The sequence below is a fragment of the Rhipicephalus microplus genome, chromosome 9, assembly GCF_043290135.1.
Source record: "Rhipicephalus microplus isolate Deutch F79 chromosome 9, USDA_Rmic, whole genome shotgun sequence".
NCBI lineage: Eukaryota > Metazoa > Arthropoda > Arachnida > Ixodida > Ixodidae > Rhipicephalus > Rhipicephalus microplus.
In genome coordinates, this window is record NC_134708.1 from 96,790,637 (window position 1) to 96,814,481 (window position 23,845).

Here is a 23,845-nt window from a genome sequence, read left to right on the forward strand (position 1 = left end):
GTCTCGCGTTCCTGGTGTTGCCACTGACTGCGACGTTTTTCGCGTTTGTTGAGGCATATGAGGCTTACATTTTAGCCATCATCATCATCATCATCATCGTCGTCATCATGATATTTTTCCTCAATACTGCTGCCGGGCTTGAAATCCTACTGCAGTACAAGGACCATGCCCCGGTCCCCATGTTCCGCCAGTCAACCTGGTTTTGTGCTTGCTGCTGCTATGTTATATGCGAAAAACTTCCTAATCTCATCAACCCACCTAACTTCCGGTCTCCCCCGCATACCTTCTGTTAGAATGCAGTCGTTACACTTAATGACCGGTGGTTATCATTCCTACGTGCTGCAGTGTCCGCATCCATGTCTTGATTTCGACTAAGATGTCTTTAACACCCACTCATTTCCTTACCCACACTGCTCTCTTCAAGTCTCTTAAGGTTTTTATAAAGATGCATTATTTGATGACTTCGCGCAGACTGAAGGCGAGCATTTGGTGGACACAATAGGCAGATTCGGGGGTGCGGGCATCAAGACGCGCGACTTGATATTCCGCTCTGCTTGCAACAACGTAGTCACGTTCCTGTTGGGACGTCGCCTGGACCTGGATGATCCACGACGGAAGGACATGGACGACCACCTCGAGGGCTTCCTTCTGGGCAGTGCAGCCTCGTCTATTGACTGTCGCCCACGCTGGTTGAAGTCGCTCGAGCGCTGGCTGTGGCCCAGTTCTCCCCGCGTCCACGTCGAAGACATGGCCAAGCAGCTTGAGGCCATGTCAAAGTAAGTGCATGAAAACACCACGAGTGCGAAACGCGAACTTTTACGTGATAGGCACGTGCACATGGCTCATTACGGTATGGTACATATTGGTTTTTGAAAATCAAAAATTTTTGTGTTCAATTTTGCATGGATAGGCCAGCACGCCAGCAGACAGGCCGAGACAAACAGGTCGAGACACAGACAGATAGGTCGAGACACACACAAAGACAGGTCGAGATAGATAGATAGATAGATAGATAGATAGATAGATAGATAGATAGATAGATAGATAGATAGATAGATAGATAGATAGATAGATAGATAGATAGACAGACAGATAGATAGATAGATAGATAGATAGATAGATAGATAGATAGATAGATAGATAGATAGATAGATAGATAGATAGATAGATAGATAGATAGATAGATAGATAGATAGATAGATAGATAGATAGATAGATAGATAGATAGATAGATAGATAGATAGATAGATAGATAGATAGATAGATAGATAGATAGATAGATAGATAGATAGATAGATAGATAGATAGATAGATAGATTTATGTAAATTAGTGGGCGCATCTTTTCCTCGCAGGAGAGAAGTCCACCGACTGGATAAATGGTGCTCATGGATAAATCTCAGCGTAACAAGGCCGTCATCGACATCTACAAGGCAAAAATGAACGACGTTGGCAACGAAGGCGACACGTTTACAGGCGAGTGTTCCGGCTGTTTTCTGTTCTGTCGTATATATAGCACCTCTCGTTCGGTTGCATGGTGTTGAGTCAAGAGATCGAAGCATATTCTGAGATTTCATGTAGCTATACGATTGGGCGTCCCACCATGGTGAGTTTGGAAGCTGAGGATTATTTTATGGGCAGCTAAGGGTTTCTTATAGGGGAGCTTACAAGTACAATCTGAGTTTTTTTTTTTTGGAATATGAAAAACGAAGTCCTCAAAGGCCAAAAAATTTACTGGTGAGCACTAGTGTACTCTCGAAAATTAATTATATGCTTTAAGAAGCACAAACACCGCGCAAGGTATACAAACGACATATTGCCTCTGTCCACGCATTGCAGCGACACAAAATTTGACCCTTTGTGGTAACAAACATGCAAGACCACTTGTACATTGCGCGGTGTGCGTGGTTTACGAAATTTCACTTACCTGCGGCAAATTTTATATCGGCCAGACCAGCTGATGCGTTAATGATTGGGCAAGGGAGTATGAGCTTTCAAATGAACATAAGGATGAGTGCCCATTGACCCATGCACTGCGAATCCCGCATGTGTGAGCCTGACCTTGCAAACATACGCATACTTGGAAGAAGCAAAAACCCTGTGGCACGTGAACTTATACAGGCGTATTTTATCAATGTGAAGCGAGACATGTGTGTCGGTAAGACGTCTGTCACCCTGCGTAAATGTGAAGCGCAATTTTTGATGTTTTGCTTTCTTCATGTGTTAAGCATGGAATTGTTTGGTAATGTCCTGCGCAACTGAGTGCGCATATGTCTGCATGCATACAAAAAAGAAGCTCTTTTTCAAATAAAGTTAGTTGCAAGTGTCTCTTTCCTTATTTCTTTCTCTGTTTATGTGGGTTGCGTTCAAAATATTTCTTCAACGTATATCTCATCGGCATTCACAGAGCTTCGCGCTTGCTAGGAGTGATCGCTAGGAGCAATTACAATGATGGAGTAATGTCAATCTCGAAAGTATATTACATATCTCTTTAACGTGCACTTAGATGAAGGTGCACCCCACTCTCCCTTCCACATACAACAAGCGGCAGTTCCTCCTAATACGAAATCAAGACCACGCGCTGATGCTTGGCGGCACCACATCGTAACCGTTAAGCCACACACTCATGGCATATACCAACATACAGGCAGCATACACACAAATTATTCGTCATATTCAAGGTGAATACACCACGACAGTCTATGCCCGTGTGCTATTTCGCGGCGCTCTTTTGCCTAACAACGTGTGCACATGGGCTAGTTGGTACACCATAGTTAACCAGAGTTAAGCGCAAATACCTTTTGGACGAATTGATAAAACGAATGAGCCAGTTACGGCCGTTTGGCCATAACTGGTCCTTGCGTCATGAAGCACTTTTATCACCATCAAGTTCCCTTTAGCCAAAGCGCGAAGCTCGCGGAATGGCATCCCGGCCTTGGCGGCCGCGTTTTCGCCGTAGGTGAAAGTTCTATACACCTATGTGCTTATATTTAGGTTCCAGTTAAAGAACCGCAGGTGGTGGTTGAGGTTTCCGGATTGATCCTCTGGAGCGTCCTTCATAAACACACTGTGCGTTTGAGAGTTAAAACCTTAACACCTATGACACGAAAATTGCGTCGTACATCGTCGACCATAAAATTGACTGCATGCAGAGCTCTCGTCCGACCGAAATTAGAATATGTAGATCTGATCGGGAACCTGCATCAAAAGTAATTAACACGGAAATGGAAAAGAGTGCGAAACTTGGCATTGAGGTTTAAATACACCACATACTCGCATTTTTTAAGCGTGCCCGTTCTTCGTGACAGTGCAAAAGAATAAAAGAAACTAACTCATCACAGAACTGTATCTCGCATGAAATTTTTATATCAGCTGTACCACGGTCACTACAAAATACCGCGTGAAATCTATTGAATACAACCAACCACCTCATGTGGTCTTGTCGTACAAACCACAACAAGACAGTTATGCAGTCATTTAGAAATCTCAACGTACAGACGGGTTCAGTGTTAAAGGGAACACATGCGTGAGCAGCATGTTTATATTTGGCTATCTTGCAGAATCATGGCGCCTTAGATATGCATAAGGCTACTGGTGGTTCAAACTTTCAATTCCTCTTGACAAACTATTGACTTGCATGAAGATTGTTTCTTAATCCACTTGCTCTAAGAGGGCCAGGAAAATTGATGGTGTGCAATCGAGTGTTCCCTTCAACAGTGGCCCATACTGTACATCAACAGAATAGAAAGTTGGGCGAGTTGGTGTGTATTCATATTAAAAGAAAAGCGGTGCACAAAAAGACGGAGACAAAGAAGAGAACTACACACAGCGCTGCACTCACAACTGAAAGTTTAATCCGAGCAACAAGAATTTAAAAAGTAATAGCCGCGCATGACAAGTGAGGTACAACGAGATTACATGATACGCTCATCAATAAAAGTGAACTCTTTTTTGTGCAATGTAACCGTCAATCAACATTCTCTTTTCCACGTGCAACATCACTATGATATAAATCACCCGAAGAAGTAGTTACCGCTTAACGCTAATAGAACAGGATCATTTGTTAAGTTTTTAAATAACTTTCGTTTGACGTGTAAAGTTATGTCAATGCTCAACAGCTTTCTTGGCAGTTGATTCCCGCGTCAAGTGTCAGTGTGAGTTACTATTCATAGCCCTTCTGGAATGATGAGTTGCCGTGGCACGGGCCGTCATGCCACGCAATATCGGCAGCGATTATTTACTTTGACACCCACAGAGGACCGCATGGTGGGCAACACGACCGACTACCTGCTGGGCGCCACGGCCGTGGTGGCGCTGTTCGTGCAAAGCCACATACTCATGTTCGCCGCCCGTGCGGACAGCCTGCAGGAGCAAGTGCGCAGGGAGATCGACCATGTTGTGGGCAGGGAGCGGCTGCCCACGTGGACGGACCACGTCCACATGCCGCTCACCATGGCCACCATCTGGGAGATGTACCGTTGGAAAGCGTGCACGCCTTTCGGCATTCCTCGCGGGTATGACGACCGCGCTCGTATGGCATTACGCCATCAAAATGCGTGTGCCTCAGAATTCGGCCAGGCATACGCAGTGAGGTTATACGATGCAGTGTTGAGGAATGCTTCTACAGAGAATGCCGTGAGGGAGCCCAAGTTTCGTCAAAAGGGATTGTCAGTTGTAATGGGAAAGATTGCCTTTTTAGCAGCGTTTTATGCACGCCTTGCTCAATCTCTCAGAACCTCATCTTCACATGTGGAGACAGACAGACAGACAGACAGACAGACAGACAGACAGACAGACAGACAGACAGACAGACAGACAGACAGACAGACAGACAGACAGGCAGGCAGGCAGGCAGGCAGGCAGGCAGGCAGGCAGGCAGGCAGGCAGGCAGGCAGGCAGGCAGGCAGGCAGGGCTATGGAGGACACAAACGCGAATGCTATATAGTAAAGGAGGAACAAGTGGCATGCATTTTCAGTTGAAAGTCAGTGTTTGTCTTTTCTTTTTCTCTTTCCTCCTGTCTATGCCTGGACACCACACCTTTCCATCTCGTGATCATCCCCTATTCTCTTCGCAAATCCCTTTGAAGGTGTGACGGGAAGTCCGAATTTGCGTAAGTGGCTGTCAGAGTATGTAAGGAGTTGTCACGAATGTTAATCAGCATGGATGGAGGGACATTGGGAAAGTTGAGTGCAGTGGCGATCAGGTTTCATAACATGAAACGGGGTTCACAGTATGAATGATAGCCGAAAGAAACTGAAAGTGTTATATTCAACTTTATTGGTGATCCAATACACGTATAGGAGCCGTCCTCTGTGGGTCCTCCTGGGCTGATCAGTCAAGTCGGTAGATACTTGAATATGGATCATTCATCGTACAATCAGAAAGTCACCTGAATATGCACCATCCATCCGGGATCATGGTGGTAACACAAACAAACAAAAACATAAAAGTCCAGGAATCGTTTACCCGGAATCGTTCGATTCGCCTAAATATATCCCACTAAAACCGATCTCCTAATGTCGCTCTAACGATGTCCCAGCTTAACCATCAAGAACTCGCCATTCAGCGTAAAATATCCCGGCTTAGTCTCTTTCATAAGTTTTATTATCACAACTTTAACCTTCGACATATTTGCACAGAGCAAGACTACGAGTAGCATTACTGTGCAAATATGTTGATTCCCAATTACCATCTAGCCCAAGCATCTGTCTTATCATATAACCTTCGAGAACAGTTTGTTAAACCGCCTTTTTCAGACAACCAAAAATTGACCAGCTAAAACTGTTCATGTTCCTTGTTGCAGAGCTGCTATAACCTACTCTGCATTCGTATGAAGAACTATATACGAATCTAATCTATTGGCACGATGAGCTACCGCTATCACCGACAAATCAGGTTTTAAAAATTTTTTAGAACATGTGTTTGTCACTCTTTTGTGTTTAGAAGAAATGTTGGACGATTTAGAGTACGATGTACTCCAGAGCGATAAGATGTCTCTATTCTCACACATACACGCAATAGTCTTCGCGCTAAATTGACACAAGAAAAAATGTAACTTTATTTGATGCAGCTTTTATTCACGTCCTCTTTTTTACTCTTCTTCTTTGGCTTATAATTATTATTTGTTTTAGTTCTTCAACATGAAATACATGCATTATCCTTATCGCCACGTCTTTTTGTTGACATCTTTGATTGGTCATCTACCTTGTATATATTGTAAATGGTTTAAGTTTCATTATTAAGTTTTGTATCAAATGTTCTTTCCCATTTTGATATGTGACATTCCCCTTCCTTTCGTTGTGCGCCAACGCTGAGGGTAAAATAAATAAGGAAAAAGGCTTCCATGACTGTTGACAGACTCGAACAGGTTGATAGGCTGGCATGATTAAGTCCCTGTATCTGTGATGCACTGCACGTGATGGCTCAAGAGAGGTGACTCTGAGGCAATCAATTAGCAAGAGTACTAGGTATACTACAAAAGCCATAAAACGCTGAAATAAAAAAAAGCAGAGCAGTACAAATTCAGACAGAGAGCAAAGGCGTGGCAACAAACAACGACGTTTATTTCGGAAAAAACTTTCCTCCCAAGTCCGTACAACGCTACTATGGTGCTATTATAGAAAACGCTACTATGAAAAAGAGTGCTATGGTGCGATGTTTTTGAAAAATATTGTAGCTATTTGGCGAATATTAAAAGTGCGTCATAATTAGGCTAGTTTGCGAATATTAAGAAACTTGTCTGAAATAGGGAGTGTGCCTTGGCCCATTCCATCAGCATTTTTCACAACGTTGTCAACAATTCCATGGTGATACTTTCTTTTACCCATGGAACCTCAAAATTTGTTCCGATCAATGAAAATGTGACTCTTTGGAACTTATTTTTAATGCAGTGTCTGGCTTCTCGTTATCACAGTATTGCAGTACTTCCACGCACACAATGCAACAAATGTGTGAAAAGTGAAATAATAATAATAATAATAATAATAATAATAATAATAATAATAATAATAATAATAATAATAATAATAATAATAATAATAATAATAATAATAATAATAATAATAATAATAATAATAATAATAATAATAATAATAAGTCTTAGGCGAGAAAGCCCAAATAAAGAACCTCAGGCTTCAGACACAGGGTATTTTAAAAAAATTCTCATTGGATCTTCATTTTTTTAATCATTGTAGTTGTTAAACGGTTTGTCTGTTGAGTGGGCAAAATTACACGGTTACATCGGAAGGTATTTTGTTTGTCTAGAAAAAATAAAAGATACACGACACGTTTTGGTCTATAGTGTGCGCAGTCGGTGGCCATGTTTCGCTCTGTTTGTGGCCCTTTTGTGTATGCTGTCTATATCCACTCTTGCAGAGTCGTGGAAGACATGGTGATCGGTGGCTACCACGTTCCCAAGGGCACCGTACTCCTGCCCAACTTTTGGGCTGTCCACCAGAGTGCCGAGCTATGGAAGGAGCCAGAGAAGTTCGACCCTTCGCGATTCATCGCAACCGACGGCACCATGCCGTCTATTAGGCCCGCGCATTACATAACCTTTTCGTTGGGTGAGTACATGTAGCAGGATTAAGGAATGCACGTGGTCTATCTTTCTATCCACATAGGCATTCCTCTGATGGCTTTACATTTGGTTAGAGGGCCAACTGTACCTTAAGCTACAGGGTCATAAAGCTGAGAATAAAAGAGAAAAGAAAAGCTATCCGTATACGCAAATATTTTACAGTGTAGCTGTTAAAGCAAAGGTGATTAGGATACAACAATTCTCGCAGTTATGTGACACAGAAATTGTGCAAGCCCTGCTACTCAACTCCAGCCCCCTAAACAATCGAGGAGCTGTTCAAAACTGGGTTGGCCGGTATGTGCCACCGGGACTGTCAACAGCAAAATTTTTGGAGGGGAGGATGTTTAAGAGTAGAATGGCTGCGTTTTTAAATGCGAATGATTTTTTTTTTAGTCTGCCCATGTCAGGCGTCTATCGGTGTCCGCGAGCTGGCAGGTGTTAACTCCCCACTCTCACTCTTCCATAGCAACAGCTGCGGGTGCGTGCAACCCCCTCGCAACCGCAGCAAGTGGCATGGGTGGAGTAGCGGAGTGTGGATGGAAGAATGGATTGATATGGCTGTACCCTTCAGATCAGGCGGTGGCTAACGCCACCGAGCTGTAATACTTAGTGAACAAAAAACTAGTGAGGTTGAGGACTTGAAAAATAGTGAGGTTGAGGACTTGTACTTTTCAGTGAAGGGTTTAATTTTCACTCGTGCCTTGACTTTAGCCACCAATCAGATAACCTCCTTCTAGTTAATTCTACCCGCTTAAAGCCTACTTTGCCCTCCCTGTCTCTAAACCCTAGTGCTTTGAAAAACTCTGCGCCATCATCCTGAACGATAGGGTGAAGCCCTTTACAGAACATTATCAAGTGTTCGGCAGTTTCCTCTTCCTCTCCACACGCACCGCATACCGTGTCTACCCCTTCGTATTTGGCCCGATATGTCTTGGTTCGCAATACTCCCGTCCTGGCCTCGAACAGTAAAGAACTACCCCCGAGTATTATCATAGATTCTTTAAAATGCTTAAAAGTTTGATAGATCTCTAATACGGACTTCTTAATTATGCCGATTCTCCACATATCGGTCTCAGCTCCCTTCACCTTCTTCTTAACCGGTAATTCTTTTTGGTTTGGCCCCCTGCTGTTTTCTAAGTATTTACCAGTCAATTTTCTGGTTTGCTTGCTTCATTTTGTATCTTCATGTACAAGTAGCTGAATACCTTCCTAGCCCAACGCTCCTCCACCATCTATCTCAATCGCTTCTCAAATTTTATATTGCTGCTAGCTTCCCTGCCCTCAAATGATGTCCATCCCATATCACCTTGTACTCCTTGATTTGGTGTATTCCCGTGAGCTCCTAAGGCAAGCCTACCTATTCCACGTTGCTTAAATTCTAATCTTGCTTGAACTTCTGATCTCATGCACAAGACCACATTGCCGATGTCAGAACAGGAACCATGACCCCCTTTCCATATTCCTCTCACTACATCATGCCTATTCTAATGCCACAGTGTCCTATTTTTCATCACTGCTGCAATCCTGTTACCTTTAGTCCCTCAAGTATTCTCTTAGGTATTTGGTCCCATTGCTTATCCATACGCCAAGATATTTGAATTTATCTGTTATCTCTAGCGTGACCTCCTGTATTCTAAGCTCACTACCTTCATTATCATTAAAAATTATGACTGCTGATTTTTCCTTACTGAATCTAAAATCTAACCTATCTGCCTCATTTTCGCAGAGGTCCATCAATCTCGGCAAATCTTCCTTGTTGGTGGCCATTAACACTATATCATATGCATACATCAATGCTGGTAGTGCCTGTTCAATTAGTTTTCCTTGTTTGACAAAAGAGAGGTTGAAACCCAGTCCACTTCCCTCTAATTTGGCCTGTAATCCTTGTAGGTACATCATGAATATCAAGGGTGACAGAGAACACCACTGCCTAAGCCCCCGTTTTACTTCTGTATTTAGGCTTCGATACCTGTTTTTCCCACTTTATAACTGCCTTTTTACCTTTATAGATATCCTTTAAAATATTAGTGACTCCATCTTCCACAGCTAGTGTGTCCAGTATTACCCACAAGTCCTCTTGAATTACGCTATCGTATGCTCTCTTGATATCCAAAAATGCTAGCCACAGGGACCTGTGTTTCTTATCTGCTATTTCGATGCACTGCGTCAGTGAGAACAGATTGTCTTCCAACCTCCTGTGTTTCCGAAACCCATTCTTCAGTTCCCCCAACACCCCCTCATCTTCTATCTATGTCTGCAGTCTTTCCTTTATAATCTGCATTGCCAGCCTGTAGACCACTGATGTCTCTGTTATAGGACGGTAGTTGTTTATGTAAGCTTTGTCCCCCGTTCCTTTATGGATCATGCTCATCCTGCTAAGTTTTTATCCATCGGGAACTTCTCCATCGATTATTATTTTGCTCACTGCCTCTCTCAAAGCCTGCTTAGACTTCGGACCTAATGTCTTTATCAGCATAATTGGAATGCCATCTGGGCCTGTTCATGTACCACAAGGGACCCTCTTCTCAGTCCTTTCCCCCTCTTGTTGTGAAAATGGAGCCATCGCACCACTTGATTCATCCTTGTGAATTGTGGTGCATAAAGCACTTCTTTGTTGAAATTTTTCTGTCACACTTGTTCTTATATATTCAATGGCTTCGTCCCCTTCTAGCCTAGCCCCTTGGGCTGTAGTTACAAACCGGTGCTCTAGGCTCGTCTCATTTCTTAGGGAGTTTAGATGGTTCCAAAATTTCGCAGCTGCCTTTCTATCTTTTTGTGTACTTCTGCAAGCCACTGAACTCCTTTTCTTCTCATCTTTTCATTGATCAGAAGTAAGGCATCCCTTCTACAGCTTATAAATATTTCCCATTTTCTTTCAACATCATCTCTCGGTTCACCCCGCTGCTTAGCATGTCTGTGTTCACTAGAGGTTTCCTGACGTTTTGCTATGGCTCTTTTAGCTTCCTCATCCCACCAACTTTCGGTTTGTGTCTTCTTTTCCGGGGTGACTTGTCACGTGCCTTAGCAAGCTCTAGCTCAAACAGTCTAATTAAATTCAAGTATGTCCCCACTGTTTTATTATCCTAAGTGATTACTTCCTCAATTTGTTTAGTAGCTATTTTTATTTGCCTTTCTGAATAAACATTTTCCTGTTGATGCTCATATTGTCTCCTTCCCACTTTCACTGCTCTTCCAAAACTTAGCTTGATACGTTTGTGATCACTACCCAGACTTCTGGAGCCACCTTCATCTATGTACATTTCCTTGAGCTTATCATACATCTTATGTGACATCAGTGCGTAATCTATCGTCGACTGCAGCCTTCCTACCTCCCATGTTATTTGCCCTTCACACTTCTCGGTACTGTTGCAAATGATCAAATCCAGCCTTTCACACATGTCCACGATCATTTTGCCTGTCGCGTCGGTATACCCATCTATATCTTCTATGTGTGCATTCATATCTCCTAGTATAATTGTCTCGCACTCTCCTCCTAACTCCTGAATGTCCTTTGATATATACTCTACCATTGCCTGGTTTTCCTCTCTGGCCTTTGCTCCCGTCCACAAGTACACCAAACTAAGGAGTGTCATCTACCCTACCACTTTCCCTTTTAGCCATAAATGTTCCTTCCACTCCTGCTAGACCCTTTGCCAGTCTGTACTTTTATGAATGAATGCTCCAATACCACCCCCCTTTCTGCTGCCTTCTGTTCCATTACAACATTCCCACGCGTAGTCCGGATTGTAAGGAGGTTGTTCCATGTCCCTGAGATGTGTTTCTAAAAAACCGTATTCCATCGACCTCCCCTTTTAGCTGTTCTTCTATCTCTTCCCACTTCAGCCTGTACCTGCCACCCTGCATGTTAATATACCCTATGTTTGAAGTAGCTCGGCGGGCGTGGCTACGTCTATTTCTGCCCTGGACTTTACCTATCTTAGATACTGGTGCCATTTTGGAATCGTATCTGTCCATACCACCTGTCAAATAGTCTCCCTGGTTGTTTTCCTCGTTACTAGCTATCTTGCCCCCCCCCCCCCCCGAAGGGCCCGCGTGCCCCCCAAAAAAGCTATTGCGCGTCATGCAAGTCGCCAACCCACCTCACGACCTAGCCGCTCATCGAAGTGAATTCTGTCTCGTTGAAAACCAGCCCACCTACGCACCTCTGTGCTTATTTTCACCACCCCAAAGCCTTTCCCTCGACTCATCCGCCATATCTCTTGGTTCGCATTGACAACCGCTCTTTGCAGGTTGCTGTCACGCACCGGTATCATGCATATCACTTCATGTACCTGAGGAGAAGTGGCGCGCATGTCATCGGCCCCTTTCGCCAGTGTGGTCGCTAGTGCTGCCTATCTTTATTTAAGACATAGTTTAAACCACCTGAAATTATCACGAGGTTTCGTCTATCAGCTGTAGTTTTGAGTTTTGCGCTCACTTGCCTCATGACTGCTTCCAGCTTGCGTCCTGGGAACGTCCCTACTGCAACCCTCTTGTCACCTCTTACCACCCCTTTTATTGCTTCAGCGCATCGATTTAAATTCGAGTCCCCAGCGAAGATCACATGCTGTGACTTTTCAGCTGGAGCGTCCTGTACCTGAGGGTTACTTGCACCTGTGACACCGGCTGCTTTGTCCCCTCTCAGCCCAACCACTACTTCGCTGAATCGTGGCCTTGCGACAATTAAACCGGCTGAACCTGTTTTTTTTTTCAAACTTGCTAGCTCTTTCTTCTCTGCCGTTCTGGTTGCCGGTGCCCTACTGTTCTCTCCGCCAGCTGCGCCTTTGTTCACCATGGCTAGTGCTTCCTTGGCGGACTTCAGCAGTCTCTAGCTCGGCGATTCTCAACAGCAGTTCACTCTGGGCAACCATTGTTTTCTCCATTTTTTCCTTGACCTCACATTTCCTACACTTCACGTCAGCCTCCTCTCCATTTGCTTCTGCACTTGGGTCAATTTTCAAAATCACTTCGCATCCTGAACACCTTACAGCCTTTTCAACCATGTCTTTATGACACCGATTGCCCCTATGACTTGTCTCACTCGATAATTACAGACCACGATCCCTGCCCTAAGAAAAAGAGAAAATTAAGCTCTACTCTAAAAATTTGCGAGTTCAATGTACGTGCACCTCTCCCACGGGGTGGCAAGAGAAAAAACACAAAGAAACAAACACACACACGCACAAACTAGTCAATACCCCCGGACAATGTAATAAGTGCTACAAAGGTTTTAACTACTGTCTTATAATTATAAAGGCAAGCTCAAAACATGCAAAACCACTTATCTGTGCAGTCGATCGGGAGCGCTCGAAAAACACGTTCATCCACCACGCCAGTCCGAACTAAACCTTCTTTTATTCTTTTATTCGCTCCTCCCTGAACCCCACTCTTCCTGCCACTCCCTCGTCATTATCATCATCATCACCAGCCTGACTACGTCCACTGCAGGACAAAGGCCTCTCCCATGTTCCGCCAGTTAATCTGGTCCTGTGCTTGCTGCTGCCAATATATACCCGCAAACTTCTTAATCTCATCTGCCCACCTGACCTTCTGTCCCCCCCCCTAACCCGCTTACCTTCTATGGGAATCCAGTTAGTTACCCTTAATGACCAGCGATTATCCTGTGTACGCACTACATGCCCAGCCCATGTTCATTTCATCTTCTTGATTTCAACTATGATATCCTTAACCCCCGTTTGTTCCCTAATCCCCTCTGCTCTCTTCTTGTCCTCTAAGGTTACACCTACCATTTTTCCTTCCAATGCTCGCTGCGTCGTCCTCAATTTAGCTGAACCTTTTTGTAGGTCTCCAGATTTCTGCTCCGTAGCTAAGTACCGGCAAGATACAGCCGTTATATACCTTCTTCTTGAGGGGTAGTGGCAATCTACCTGTCATAATTTGAGAGTGCTTGCCAAATGCGCTCCAGCCCATTCTTATTCTTCTAGTTACTTCAATCTCGTGGTTCGGCTCCGCGGTCGTTACCTGCCCTAAGTTACATAGTCTTTTACAATTTGAAGTGCACTATTACGTATCTCGAAGCGCTGCTCTTTTCCGAGGTTGTTGTACATTACTTTCGTTTTCTGCAGATTAATTTTAAGACCCACCTTTCTGCTCTTTTTGTCTAACTCCATAATCATGCTTTGCAATTCGTGCCCTGAGTTACTCAGCAATGCAATGTCATCGGCGAAGCGCAGGTTACTAAGGTACTCTCCATTAACTCTTATCCCTAACTGATCCCATTCTAAGCTTCTGAAAACCTCCTGTAGCACGCGGTAAATAGCACTGGGGAGATTGTGTCTCCCTGCCTTACACCCTTCTTGATTGGTATTTTGTTGCTTTCTTTATGAAGCACAAAGGTAGCAGTTGATCCCCTGTAGATTTCTTCCAGGATGTTTATATATACTTTATCGACACCCTGATTACGCAGTGTCTGCATGACGGCTGATATTTCTACTGAATCAAATGCCATCTCGTAATCTATGAAGGCTATGTATAGTGGTTGGTTATATTCTGAGCATTTCTCTATTACCTGATTGATAGTATGAATGTGGTCGATTGTTGAGCAGCCTGTTCGAAGTCCTCCTTGTTCCTTTGGTTGATTGAATTCTAATGTTTTCTTTACTCTTTTAGCAATTACCTTTGTAAACAGTTTGTATACTACAGAGAGCAAGCTGATCGTCCTGTAATTCTTCAAGTCCTTGTCATCTCCTTTCTTATGTATTAAGATGATGTTAGCATTCTTCCAAGACTCTGGTACTCTTCCCGTCAGGAGACACCTCGTAAACAGGGCGACTAGTTTTTCTAACACAATCTGTCCTGCATCTTTCAGCAGATCTGATGTTACCTGATCTTCACTAGCAGCTTTGCCCCTTTGCATGCTCTCCGAAGCTTTTCTGATTCCTTCTTTCATTACTGAGGGGGGGGGGGTGTCATCTGGGGTGTCATATATAAATAGAGTAGAGCGCGCGCATCACTCTCGACCGTTCACTCACTGACGACTGTGTACATAAATGGTTATGGTACTAATCCTCATCTCGTCATTATTTACGTCATTAAACTTATTACGCTGTGTAATCTCGGCACAACAAATGCATTCGCATTTTTCACGATTCTCTCCGGAAAGGGGAGGGCGCACTTTTTTACAAATACTGTTGGCCCCACTAGGCCCCAAGCAAGAGTGTTAACATGAATGAACATAAACAATACCAACAATAGTAGCTACAACTGTCGCTAACTTAATTAAGCCACGGAGGAAACGTAAACCACAATAAACAAGCAAATGGAAATGAACAAATAAATGTGTTTCGCGATTCCAAACAACAAATATTATAAGGGATAAAACGTGCGCATACAGCACTTTAAAATATGAGGTAAATTGCACACTATGCATAAACAAGTGAGTGCGGGAATCGTGGCACGAGCACCAGGCCAGACGCGGCTCGCATGCGGCCCGCGCTCAAGTGGTTGCTCTGGCCACAAAAGGAAGGCAGATGGACATCTTTAGAATTCGACTGACTCGCCCTTTGACGACTGTAGTCACGTATAGTTGTGGGTGCAGGTTCGCCCAAATAAAAAATTCAGCAGATCCCGCGTACACGGGAATCGACGTTACGCGAAGCATGCGGAAGAAAGGTGACCGTATTGCATTTTTTATTGAGCGACACGTCACGAAATGGCGCAAAAGAATGCACAAATGTTGCACGAACACACATGTGTTGAAGAGTTTAGATGTTTACATAACCAGTTGTTTGCACTTGCGCAAAGATGCCAACTGTAACACGCGTTTTAGCAACACCAGAAGCTGATATGAAGCGCTGATGCTCGTGAAGATGCTGGCCCTGGACACTGCTACTTAAATCAACTTTAACGCATGGCAACTAACTACATTTAACGTTAACCTGACGTAACGGCTGTATCAAAATAGTACGTATGTAATGTTTATCAAATTAGGTAGGCAGCACTGAAACCACTATTAATATTTCACGAAGATTGGCATCTATTCTAAAAGTAGTTCCGAGACCTGGCGTTACTCTCTGGTAAAATGCTTCATTGGCACCCAGAATACTTGGCAATTCCAATTTGGACTCGTCAAGTCGACGCTACCGACGTCAGGTATTTCTTCACATTCGCGCGTTAAAATTGCCCATGTGTGCTCTCGTCGTTACTGGGTAGATAATAAGTGTCAATCACCTGTGGCAAATACCTGCAAACCAACGGCACATACCCACCCGTGGGTATGTGCCGAAGTTCACTAAGAAATACTTCGCATTTAATACGTTTGTTTTATTAACATGTGTTCCTCAGCATCGCTTAACTCCTGGACGCCTTGCTGCACCATACCCTATTTTGGCTAGCGTTGCATTACTTTGCACTCCAACGCTGAGCTTTCCCCTCAGCTCCACTGTACCTCGCTCATTATGGTTTCAAGTCACTAAAGCCATGCTCATATTTTTCTCGAACAGATTCCAAGCATTACAAATAATACAGTAGCGTTGTCAGGGCACCTCGAACCCACGGCTGCTAGCGTCTACGCCTTATTTTTGTAGATGCAAAGCAGCTCTTTGACTCACGTGTATAGCACCGTACGTATACGTGCGTTCGTGCGAAAGCGCCGCAACGCGTTATCCTCGCTGGAGGTGTTGGAGCTGTGCCAAGTAGATCACGCCACCACTGCGCGTTGACGACACGCTCCCCTCGCAGGTGTTCGCTGACGTCACTTTCTTTCTCACCCGCAGCACGCTCACTGCAGCGCCCGCAGCTGCCGGCTCCTCCAACCACTCGCAACACACTTCTCTCTCGCTTCACCCTCTCCATGGCCCGCACCGCTCAACCGCACGTCGAGTGAAAACACTCTTTTGGCTCATTTTTCTGAGAACGCTACGTCGAGTTTCGCTTCAAACTGTTCTTCCAGCACCCGCGTCGACGCCTGTTTCAACCGGGTCAACGCCGTGCACACCGCTGCTGCTTCGCATCCGATCGAGGAAGGAAGATGCTCAATATTTTTTTTCTTTGCGTGACAAGACCTTTGCCTAATTTGAGTGTCTGTAAACATTGTCAATAAATCCTGATTTTATAGACCAGCTTTTTATGAATTCTGGGATATTTATATTCAAAAACGAATCTTTTTGGTACTCCTGAAGACACTAACATTAGTAGATAAACCTCCGTCAACGAACTTGCAGAAAACGACACGCTTGATAACTAAAGGTGGGCGAAAGAACATCTGCGGGCAACGCAGTGAAGGAGAACTTGCGCAGTGAAAGACGATTAGACACCTCGTGAAAACCAAGCAGGAACGCCGGTGGTACCAAAGCTTTAAAGAATGAGCAAAATAAAATAAGGCAGAGTGATGAGTTTGGCTATTTGGTGATTGCAGACTGGTTGCCCTGCAGTCCATGTATCATTACCGTCTCATGATACGAGGGACAAGAAGAAGTCATGAGCAGAAAACTTATTCGTATAGAAAAACTCTTATTGCGCCACGTTTGAACGTCATTATCAAGGGGTAACATAAATTATTGTTCTAGAAATATTGAAATATGGTTGTACAAAGTACATACTCGAGAGATTTGCCAACAAGCGTACGCTAGGTAAAGATTTTCTCAGAAAAGTTGGCACGACAGATATTGCATGCAAAATGAAAGTCAGTTCACTGTAAAATAAATATATGTATAGGCAAACGCTAATATGTAGTAACTTTTTTTGTCTGTGAACTTTCCAACATTTACTGCAGTTGTTCCGCGAAAATTTTCAGCTCCACGAAAATTTTCAGCCGCGTCAGCGTTCTCGTGAAAACAACATAATAACAATGTACCCTTAGTTAATGATTGTGTAACTCGCAATTCTTCAAGCCAGCCGTTAATCAAAGCGTGCAAACCAGTGCAGTATCAGCATCGTCTGTCTCTGGTTTGGTTTTGCGCAATAATATAACACTACATGCGTGGCCAATCACGTAAACTTCTCCGTTATACCGTAAAATAACGCACCCGCCGCGGTGGTCTAGTGGCTAAGGTACTCGGCTGCTGACCCGCAAGGCGCGGGATCGAATCCCGGCTGTGGCGGCTGCATTTCCGATGGAGGCAGAAATGTTGTAGGCCCGTGTGCGTAGATTTGGGTGCACGCTAAAAAACCCCAGGTGGTCTAAATTTCCGCAGCCCTCCATTACGGCGTCTCTCATAATCATATAGTGGTTTTGGGACGTTAAACCCCACATATCAATCAATCAAAATAACGCAAATTCTGTTACGCTTTAAGACGAGCAAAAAATTTTTACAATTTTTACCTAATTTAAAGCATCACGCTGTAAGCTATAGCGTAACCAGCTGGTGTAGTTTTGAGCCTCCAATCTAGGATGTCTCAGCCGAACGCAATCAGCAACATATGTTGCAACCTGCAACGATCGTCTCTTTGTGACGGTGTTCAGATGCTGACACAAAGGCCATGGGATTGAATTCCAGCTGCGACAGCCGCATTTTCGTTGCAGGCGAAATTGCTTCAGGCTCACGTACTAAGTTCAGCTGCACGTGAGAGAACAACAGCAGGTTAAAATTTCCGGAGCCATCCACTAATACATCCCTCTTATTTATATCGTGGTTTTGGGACGTTCAAACTGCAACAATCATCAATCATTTATTTCTGTTGCAGGTAAAAGAATCTGCCCAGGGGAGAGCTTGGCCACGGCTGAGGCCTTCCTCTACCTGACCAAGCTGCTTCAGAAGTTCAGAATCCTTCCCGAAGAAGGCGCCACCGTGCACATTGGTTCGTACCAGCCGCTGTACGAGCACGCCGCTACCAAGATACGTTTCCTGCCACGCTCCGATTGAAACTCCCCTCGGAGAGGTGCCGATGAAGCAGTGCTCACCACAGCAATGAGGTCGAAATGGCGGTTGTCTGCTGAGATACGGAGCTGGGTTGCTCCCAGCTGCGGCCGCCGTTATTCGATGAGGACCATATACAAGAACTTTCACGTACTTACATTAGGTTTTACGTTAAAATACTAAAAAGAAGAGAGGGACGGTAAACTATCTATAATCTCTCGCTGAGTTTACACCTATGCAAAAAAAAATTTTAAGCGCTTTCAAGATGTCGCGCTCATGACGAGGTAGTGGTCCCAATAGAACTTTTTCCCTTGCCCTTGCCTAACGCTGAGTAGCCGGCCAGCAAATTGACTCAGGTCGACCTCTCAGCTTCTCCAACCCAGCCAAATTTTCTTTGTACCTTAAGGTAGCAGAGCCTAGTGCTGTTAGATATCCCTGGGAAAATAATAGGTATCAAAATGACCCGGTCAAAAATTCAAGTGGGGCAATCTAAGCCATGACTACCGCTACAGCAAGCAGAGGCTTAGCGAAGAACTCATTTCAGAGGCGTTCGACATACCTGTATGTATTAATGTTTGTATACATCTGTGTGTGTAATCAATCATACGTACAAACTCTTTCATTCGTGCAAGCACCGCTTAAGGCAGTGTTAGAACGGCTTCATTGTATATAATGTTGTTGCCAGAGTACAAGTAGATAAAAGCATGATCCATAATAGACACAAATCAATTTGGTTTGTACAAGCGAATACAGCGCATTATGAAGAAAAAATCTTTGTTCTGCACTCTCGCTGTTCACTGCTTAGTTCGCTAAATCATGGAAGCTCTGACACTTCCTCCAACGTCATCTTTCGCATAAAACGCTTCTTTCTATTTCGTTTCCCTTCTTGCAGGTCTGTTATTAGTCCTCTCTATTTTTCTTGTCCTAATTATCCTCCTCTCTAACTTTGTTTGGCTTGGTCCGCAAGTTTTGTCAAATTGCTTATGCAGTACTAAGTATCTTGTAATATTCACTTGTGTACAATTGTCATATATCTAATCGTCATCTTTCGGTATTGCAAACTTGTAAGAGAATGGGACATCGTCAAGCTGCTCAAGCTCTTATTGGGAAACTGTTCCACACAAGGTGCAACCACACCTATACGCGTTTAAGTGCGTCTGCGCGTGGCTTGTGGACTTGGTGTCGCGCCATCACTCAACAGAGAGAAAGAGAGAGACAGCGCCGCTTAGTGTTGCCACTTACTCTCTGTTTTCGTATCGAAGAGGGCACGGCGCTGAATGGGCAGGCCACGCGTTGACGCGCTGTAACGCGTAAGCATGGTCAGGCTTTAGGCTTCGTTCGCAGCGATTATCAATAGAACGACGCATTGTCATCTGTGGCCTAACAATACGAACCAGCCAGACACGAGCTCATGTAAATTCAGCTGTTCATTATGAACGGGTTTCAAACTTCCCAAAACAGTAAATCCACTAAAGTTGAGAGAACTGGGCCACGATTAAGCAAAAATTTATGTTTATCGGCACGTATTGTTACCCGCAGATGTATGGATTTGTATGCAAGCGTATATGAAAAATAAAGATACGTTTTTTTTCTCCCCATGCTGTTCCTTTTGTCTCCTTTGTCAAATCTAACGGCCACTCAAGACAACAGGCGACAGCCGCTGTTGATCGGCGCAGCAATATACCCACGGCTACACTATTTGAAGTCGTCATAGTGATATTTATGTAGCATAGTCATTGAATACGATATATGTTGCCTATATGAACCTACTGTCACGTTTCTGTATACACATTTGCGAACTTTAGGTGGTTCTGTCAACAACTTGCAGAATACGCTCTACATTAGCATACAGCAACCACATATTAAAAACACACAATGTTCATTGCTATTCTAAAACATTGCAACGAAGGCTGGCATGTGAGCGGGCAAACGCAAAACAGATGAAAAAGCCACATTTCACAGCTGTGTATTCAGGTTCAGAACCTGTATATTTCAATGTAACTTAGAAGTATTTGTTGCTGGGCTAGTTGGTTTGTCATACTAAGGCAAACTTACTGAGGGTTTAGGCATCTGATAATTTAGGCGTCTAGAAGATTCACTCAATATTTCAATGGGTGTAAATGTTTATCGAATGTACAGATTTTTCGTATCCTTCAAAGGGATCAATGAACACTCCACGTTGATCACTATTCTTTCAAGTGCAGAGCACTTTTGGGGGCCGGCGCTGTCGTATGCGGTCGTCGTCTCATGTATCATGGTGCAACGCTGGCAAAATCACATATAGAAAAGCCATATGTGGCATACTGCGCGCTCCGTTCAAGAAAAAGTCTCCTTCCTCTTGTTCTTCGAGCACATTGACGGTGGTATTACCGCAGGAAAAAGTCATGGTTTCGGTGCAAGGGCGAATCAGTGAACGAGATAGCAACAAATTGGAACGTCACGCAACGTGTGGCAACCAGGTCGAAATGCGCAGCTCACTGCTCATCAAGTAAGAACACACAAAAAGAACTCACACAGGACGAGCGCGAGCTAACAACGTTCACACATCAACACTCGACGCAGAGTTCTAACTCAAAGGACTCAAGAAACGTATATGCACAGGTATACACGGGATGAGCGCGAACCAACTAGTGTCACAGCTGTTACTTCGCTGTGCTAGGAAAGTGCAATGTTTTCGCCAATATAGGAACTGCAGGGAGTGAAGTGACCTTTGTGCGCCCTGTAGCTACAAGGCAACCGTTCCGGTGAAAGACCAAGGTGTCAGTACGATTCTCCGTCACCACGAGACATGCGTGTGCGCGATGCACGAGGAGACCTTGCACCGCAGGACAATGTACGCGAGTGGGCCACCTCAGCGGCCTTCGTGCCATTTCACTGGAAAAGATGAGCACACACTCATGTGCCCTCCCCAGGCATAGGCATTCCACCTTTGATAATTGGTGATAATTGGTAGATATAAATAGCTAGCCGCAATATGATGTGCAAGGCGTGCGCGCACGTGGTTCAGTGGCGAACGCCACTCGATGCGGAGCGCGACGTAGCACCTTCGATTCCGCGCGCAGGAAAAGTTCGTTTATATATATATCAGCCTGACTACGTCCACTGCAGGGAAAACGCCTCCCTCTCACTCACTTGCCTTCTCTTGGAATTCACTCTGTGATCATTAATTACCAGTGGTCTAGAAGATTTCCTCAATGTTTCAATGGGTGTAAATGTTTATGGAATGTACAGATTTTCCGTATCTTGCTTTCTCGCTACGTGCCCTGCCCATGAGCAATTCTTCTTGATTTCGACTATGATGTCCTTCTCACCAGTTCTTCCCTGATCCACTCTGCTTTCTTCTTGCTTCTTAAGGTTTCATCTGTCATTTTCCTTTCCATCGCTCGCTGCGTCGTCCTCAATTGAGGCTGAACCTTCATTGTAAGTCTCCAAGTTTCTGCTCCGTAGGTAAGTGCCGGCAATATGCAGCTCCTATATATACCTTCCTCTTGGGGGATAGTAATTGTAGCATTCCGCGGGCCGCGCAAAGGCGTGCCGGAGAACATAGCTCACGCCGGTCAGCAAGAGAGCAGAACGTCCTTTATTGCCAAGCCAGGCTCGCTTATATTTAGTATGAACGTAAGAGAGGAAGGGAAACGAGGGAGAGGAGCGGCGATAGCTGCCGCCGCGACAGAACGAAAGATGCGCACGTAATCGTGCGCGCCGCGCAATGGTGGCGTCGGCGCAGAATATGCAGCAGTAATAGTCTATTATTCATGATTTGAGTATTCTTGCCGAATGTGCTCCACCCTATTCCTATTCTTCTAGTTACTTCAGTCTCGTGGTTTGACTCCACGGTTACTACCTGTTCTAGTTAGACGTACTTTTTAAGGGCGAAGCTCCTGAAGCCGTTGGTCGTGCGTCCTCGATGTAGTAGTAGTAGTAGTAGTAGTAGTAGTAGTAGTTGTTGTAGTAGTTGTAGTAGTTGTAGTAGTAGTAGTGGTAGTGCATCATAGTAGTACGTATAGCCACCTGAACAGCCGGACTGGCGGAGCAGCACCCGCGCACTGTTTAGAATTGAGGAGGAAACCCACGCACGTTAATCATAATTAAAAAGGTAATTGTTCCTGATTGAATAACCTGCAGAGACGAGTATCGGTGACTTAATCTGCAAAAAAATTTGCTTTGAATATGATGCTTATTAAAAAACTAGTATCAGAAGGAAGCACTTCAAGCACTATCTGGTTGCTATGTTGAACTCGCTGGGCGTAGCCAGGTAGCGTCGTTAATGTTAGCAAGGTATAGTGAGTGTTGCGCCGCAGTTCCATGAACTAGAGGCGGCGAAAGGTGGGAACTATAGACACGAAGCGCAGGCCGTAAAAAAGTGCGCGCGTGCAGCTCCTCTAGTCCAGCCGTGCCACCTCTCGTTTAGTCCTCGGAAAGTCTACTGGATGGCGATACTTCTATGTGAGGAATATATGATGAAAAGATGCGAGATGTAGGTACTTGGAGTGTTCACTAGATGGACGAACGGATGGACAGACGCGCGGACGGAGAGACAGACAGGTGCACGGTCGAACGGACAGATGGACGCATCAACGGATTGACGGACGGACGCATGGACGCATGAATGAACGAATTCTTGGACGGACGGACGAATGGACGGACCGATGAATGCACGGGCGGATAGATACATGGACGCGCGGAGGGCAGCGCAGATGGACTGACAGATGATTCGCCCCACTTATGACCATGCACTCCGTGGATATGCTGTAACTTTTTTATATAACTTGCAGTGCACTGTGACCTATCTCGAAGCGCTGTCTTCTTCCGAGGTTGTTGTACATTATTTCTATTTTCTGCAGATTGATTTCAAGACCCATACCCTGCTGCACTCCTAGTCTAATTCAGTAATCATAAATTGCAATTCGTCTCCTGAAGGAAAATGCAAATGTTATGGGCTCGTTTTCTTCTTTTTTTTTTGTTAGACACAGGAGTAATGAGAACTTACCGACTATAATCCCAGGAAAAGCATGGTGGCTCTTATTAGAAGTGTTTTAGAAGTATTTGTTATGTAAATGTGTAGAAAGAAAAGTGGACCAACAGATGACTTGCCACCATCACGATCCGAGCCTGTGACCTTCGATAACGTGTTCGATGCTCTAGCACTGAGCTACTGTGGCAAGCTATCTTTTCATCCACTTTTCTTTCTACACACTTATATCACAAGTACTTTCAATAAGCGTTCTCATTATTACGTCCCCTGAATTACTCCCCAAGGCAATGTCATCGGTGAAGCGCAGGTTACTAAGGCACTCTTCATTAACTCTTATCCCGAACTGCTCACATTCAATGCCTCTGAAAACTTCCTGTAAGCACGTGGTAAATATGCATTGTGAAGATCGTATCCCCTTGTCTTACAGCCTCCTTTATCGGTATTCTGTCGTTTTCTTTATGGAGCATTAAGATGG

At 44.4% G+C, this 23,845-nt stretch overlaps 1 protein-coding gene across 1 annotated transcript; it reads left to right on the top strand.

The window, feature by feature from the left end:
- Positions 1–523: 523 nt before the first annotated feature.
- Positions 524–18,588, top strand: LOC119164685 (cytochrome P450 2U1). The gene is made up of 5 exons (XM_075872901.1): positions 524–776; positions 1,354–1,474; positions 4,254–4,512; positions 7,374–7,564; positions 18,223–18,588. Exons 2-5 carry the CDS (start codon positions 1,378–1,380, stop codon positions 18,399–18,401), a joined length of 726 nt encoding a protein of 241 aa, XP_075729016.1. The 5' UTR covers positions 524–776; positions 1,354–1,377; the 3' UTR covers positions 18,402–18,588.
- Positions 18,589–23,845: the final 5,257 nt, after the last annotated feature.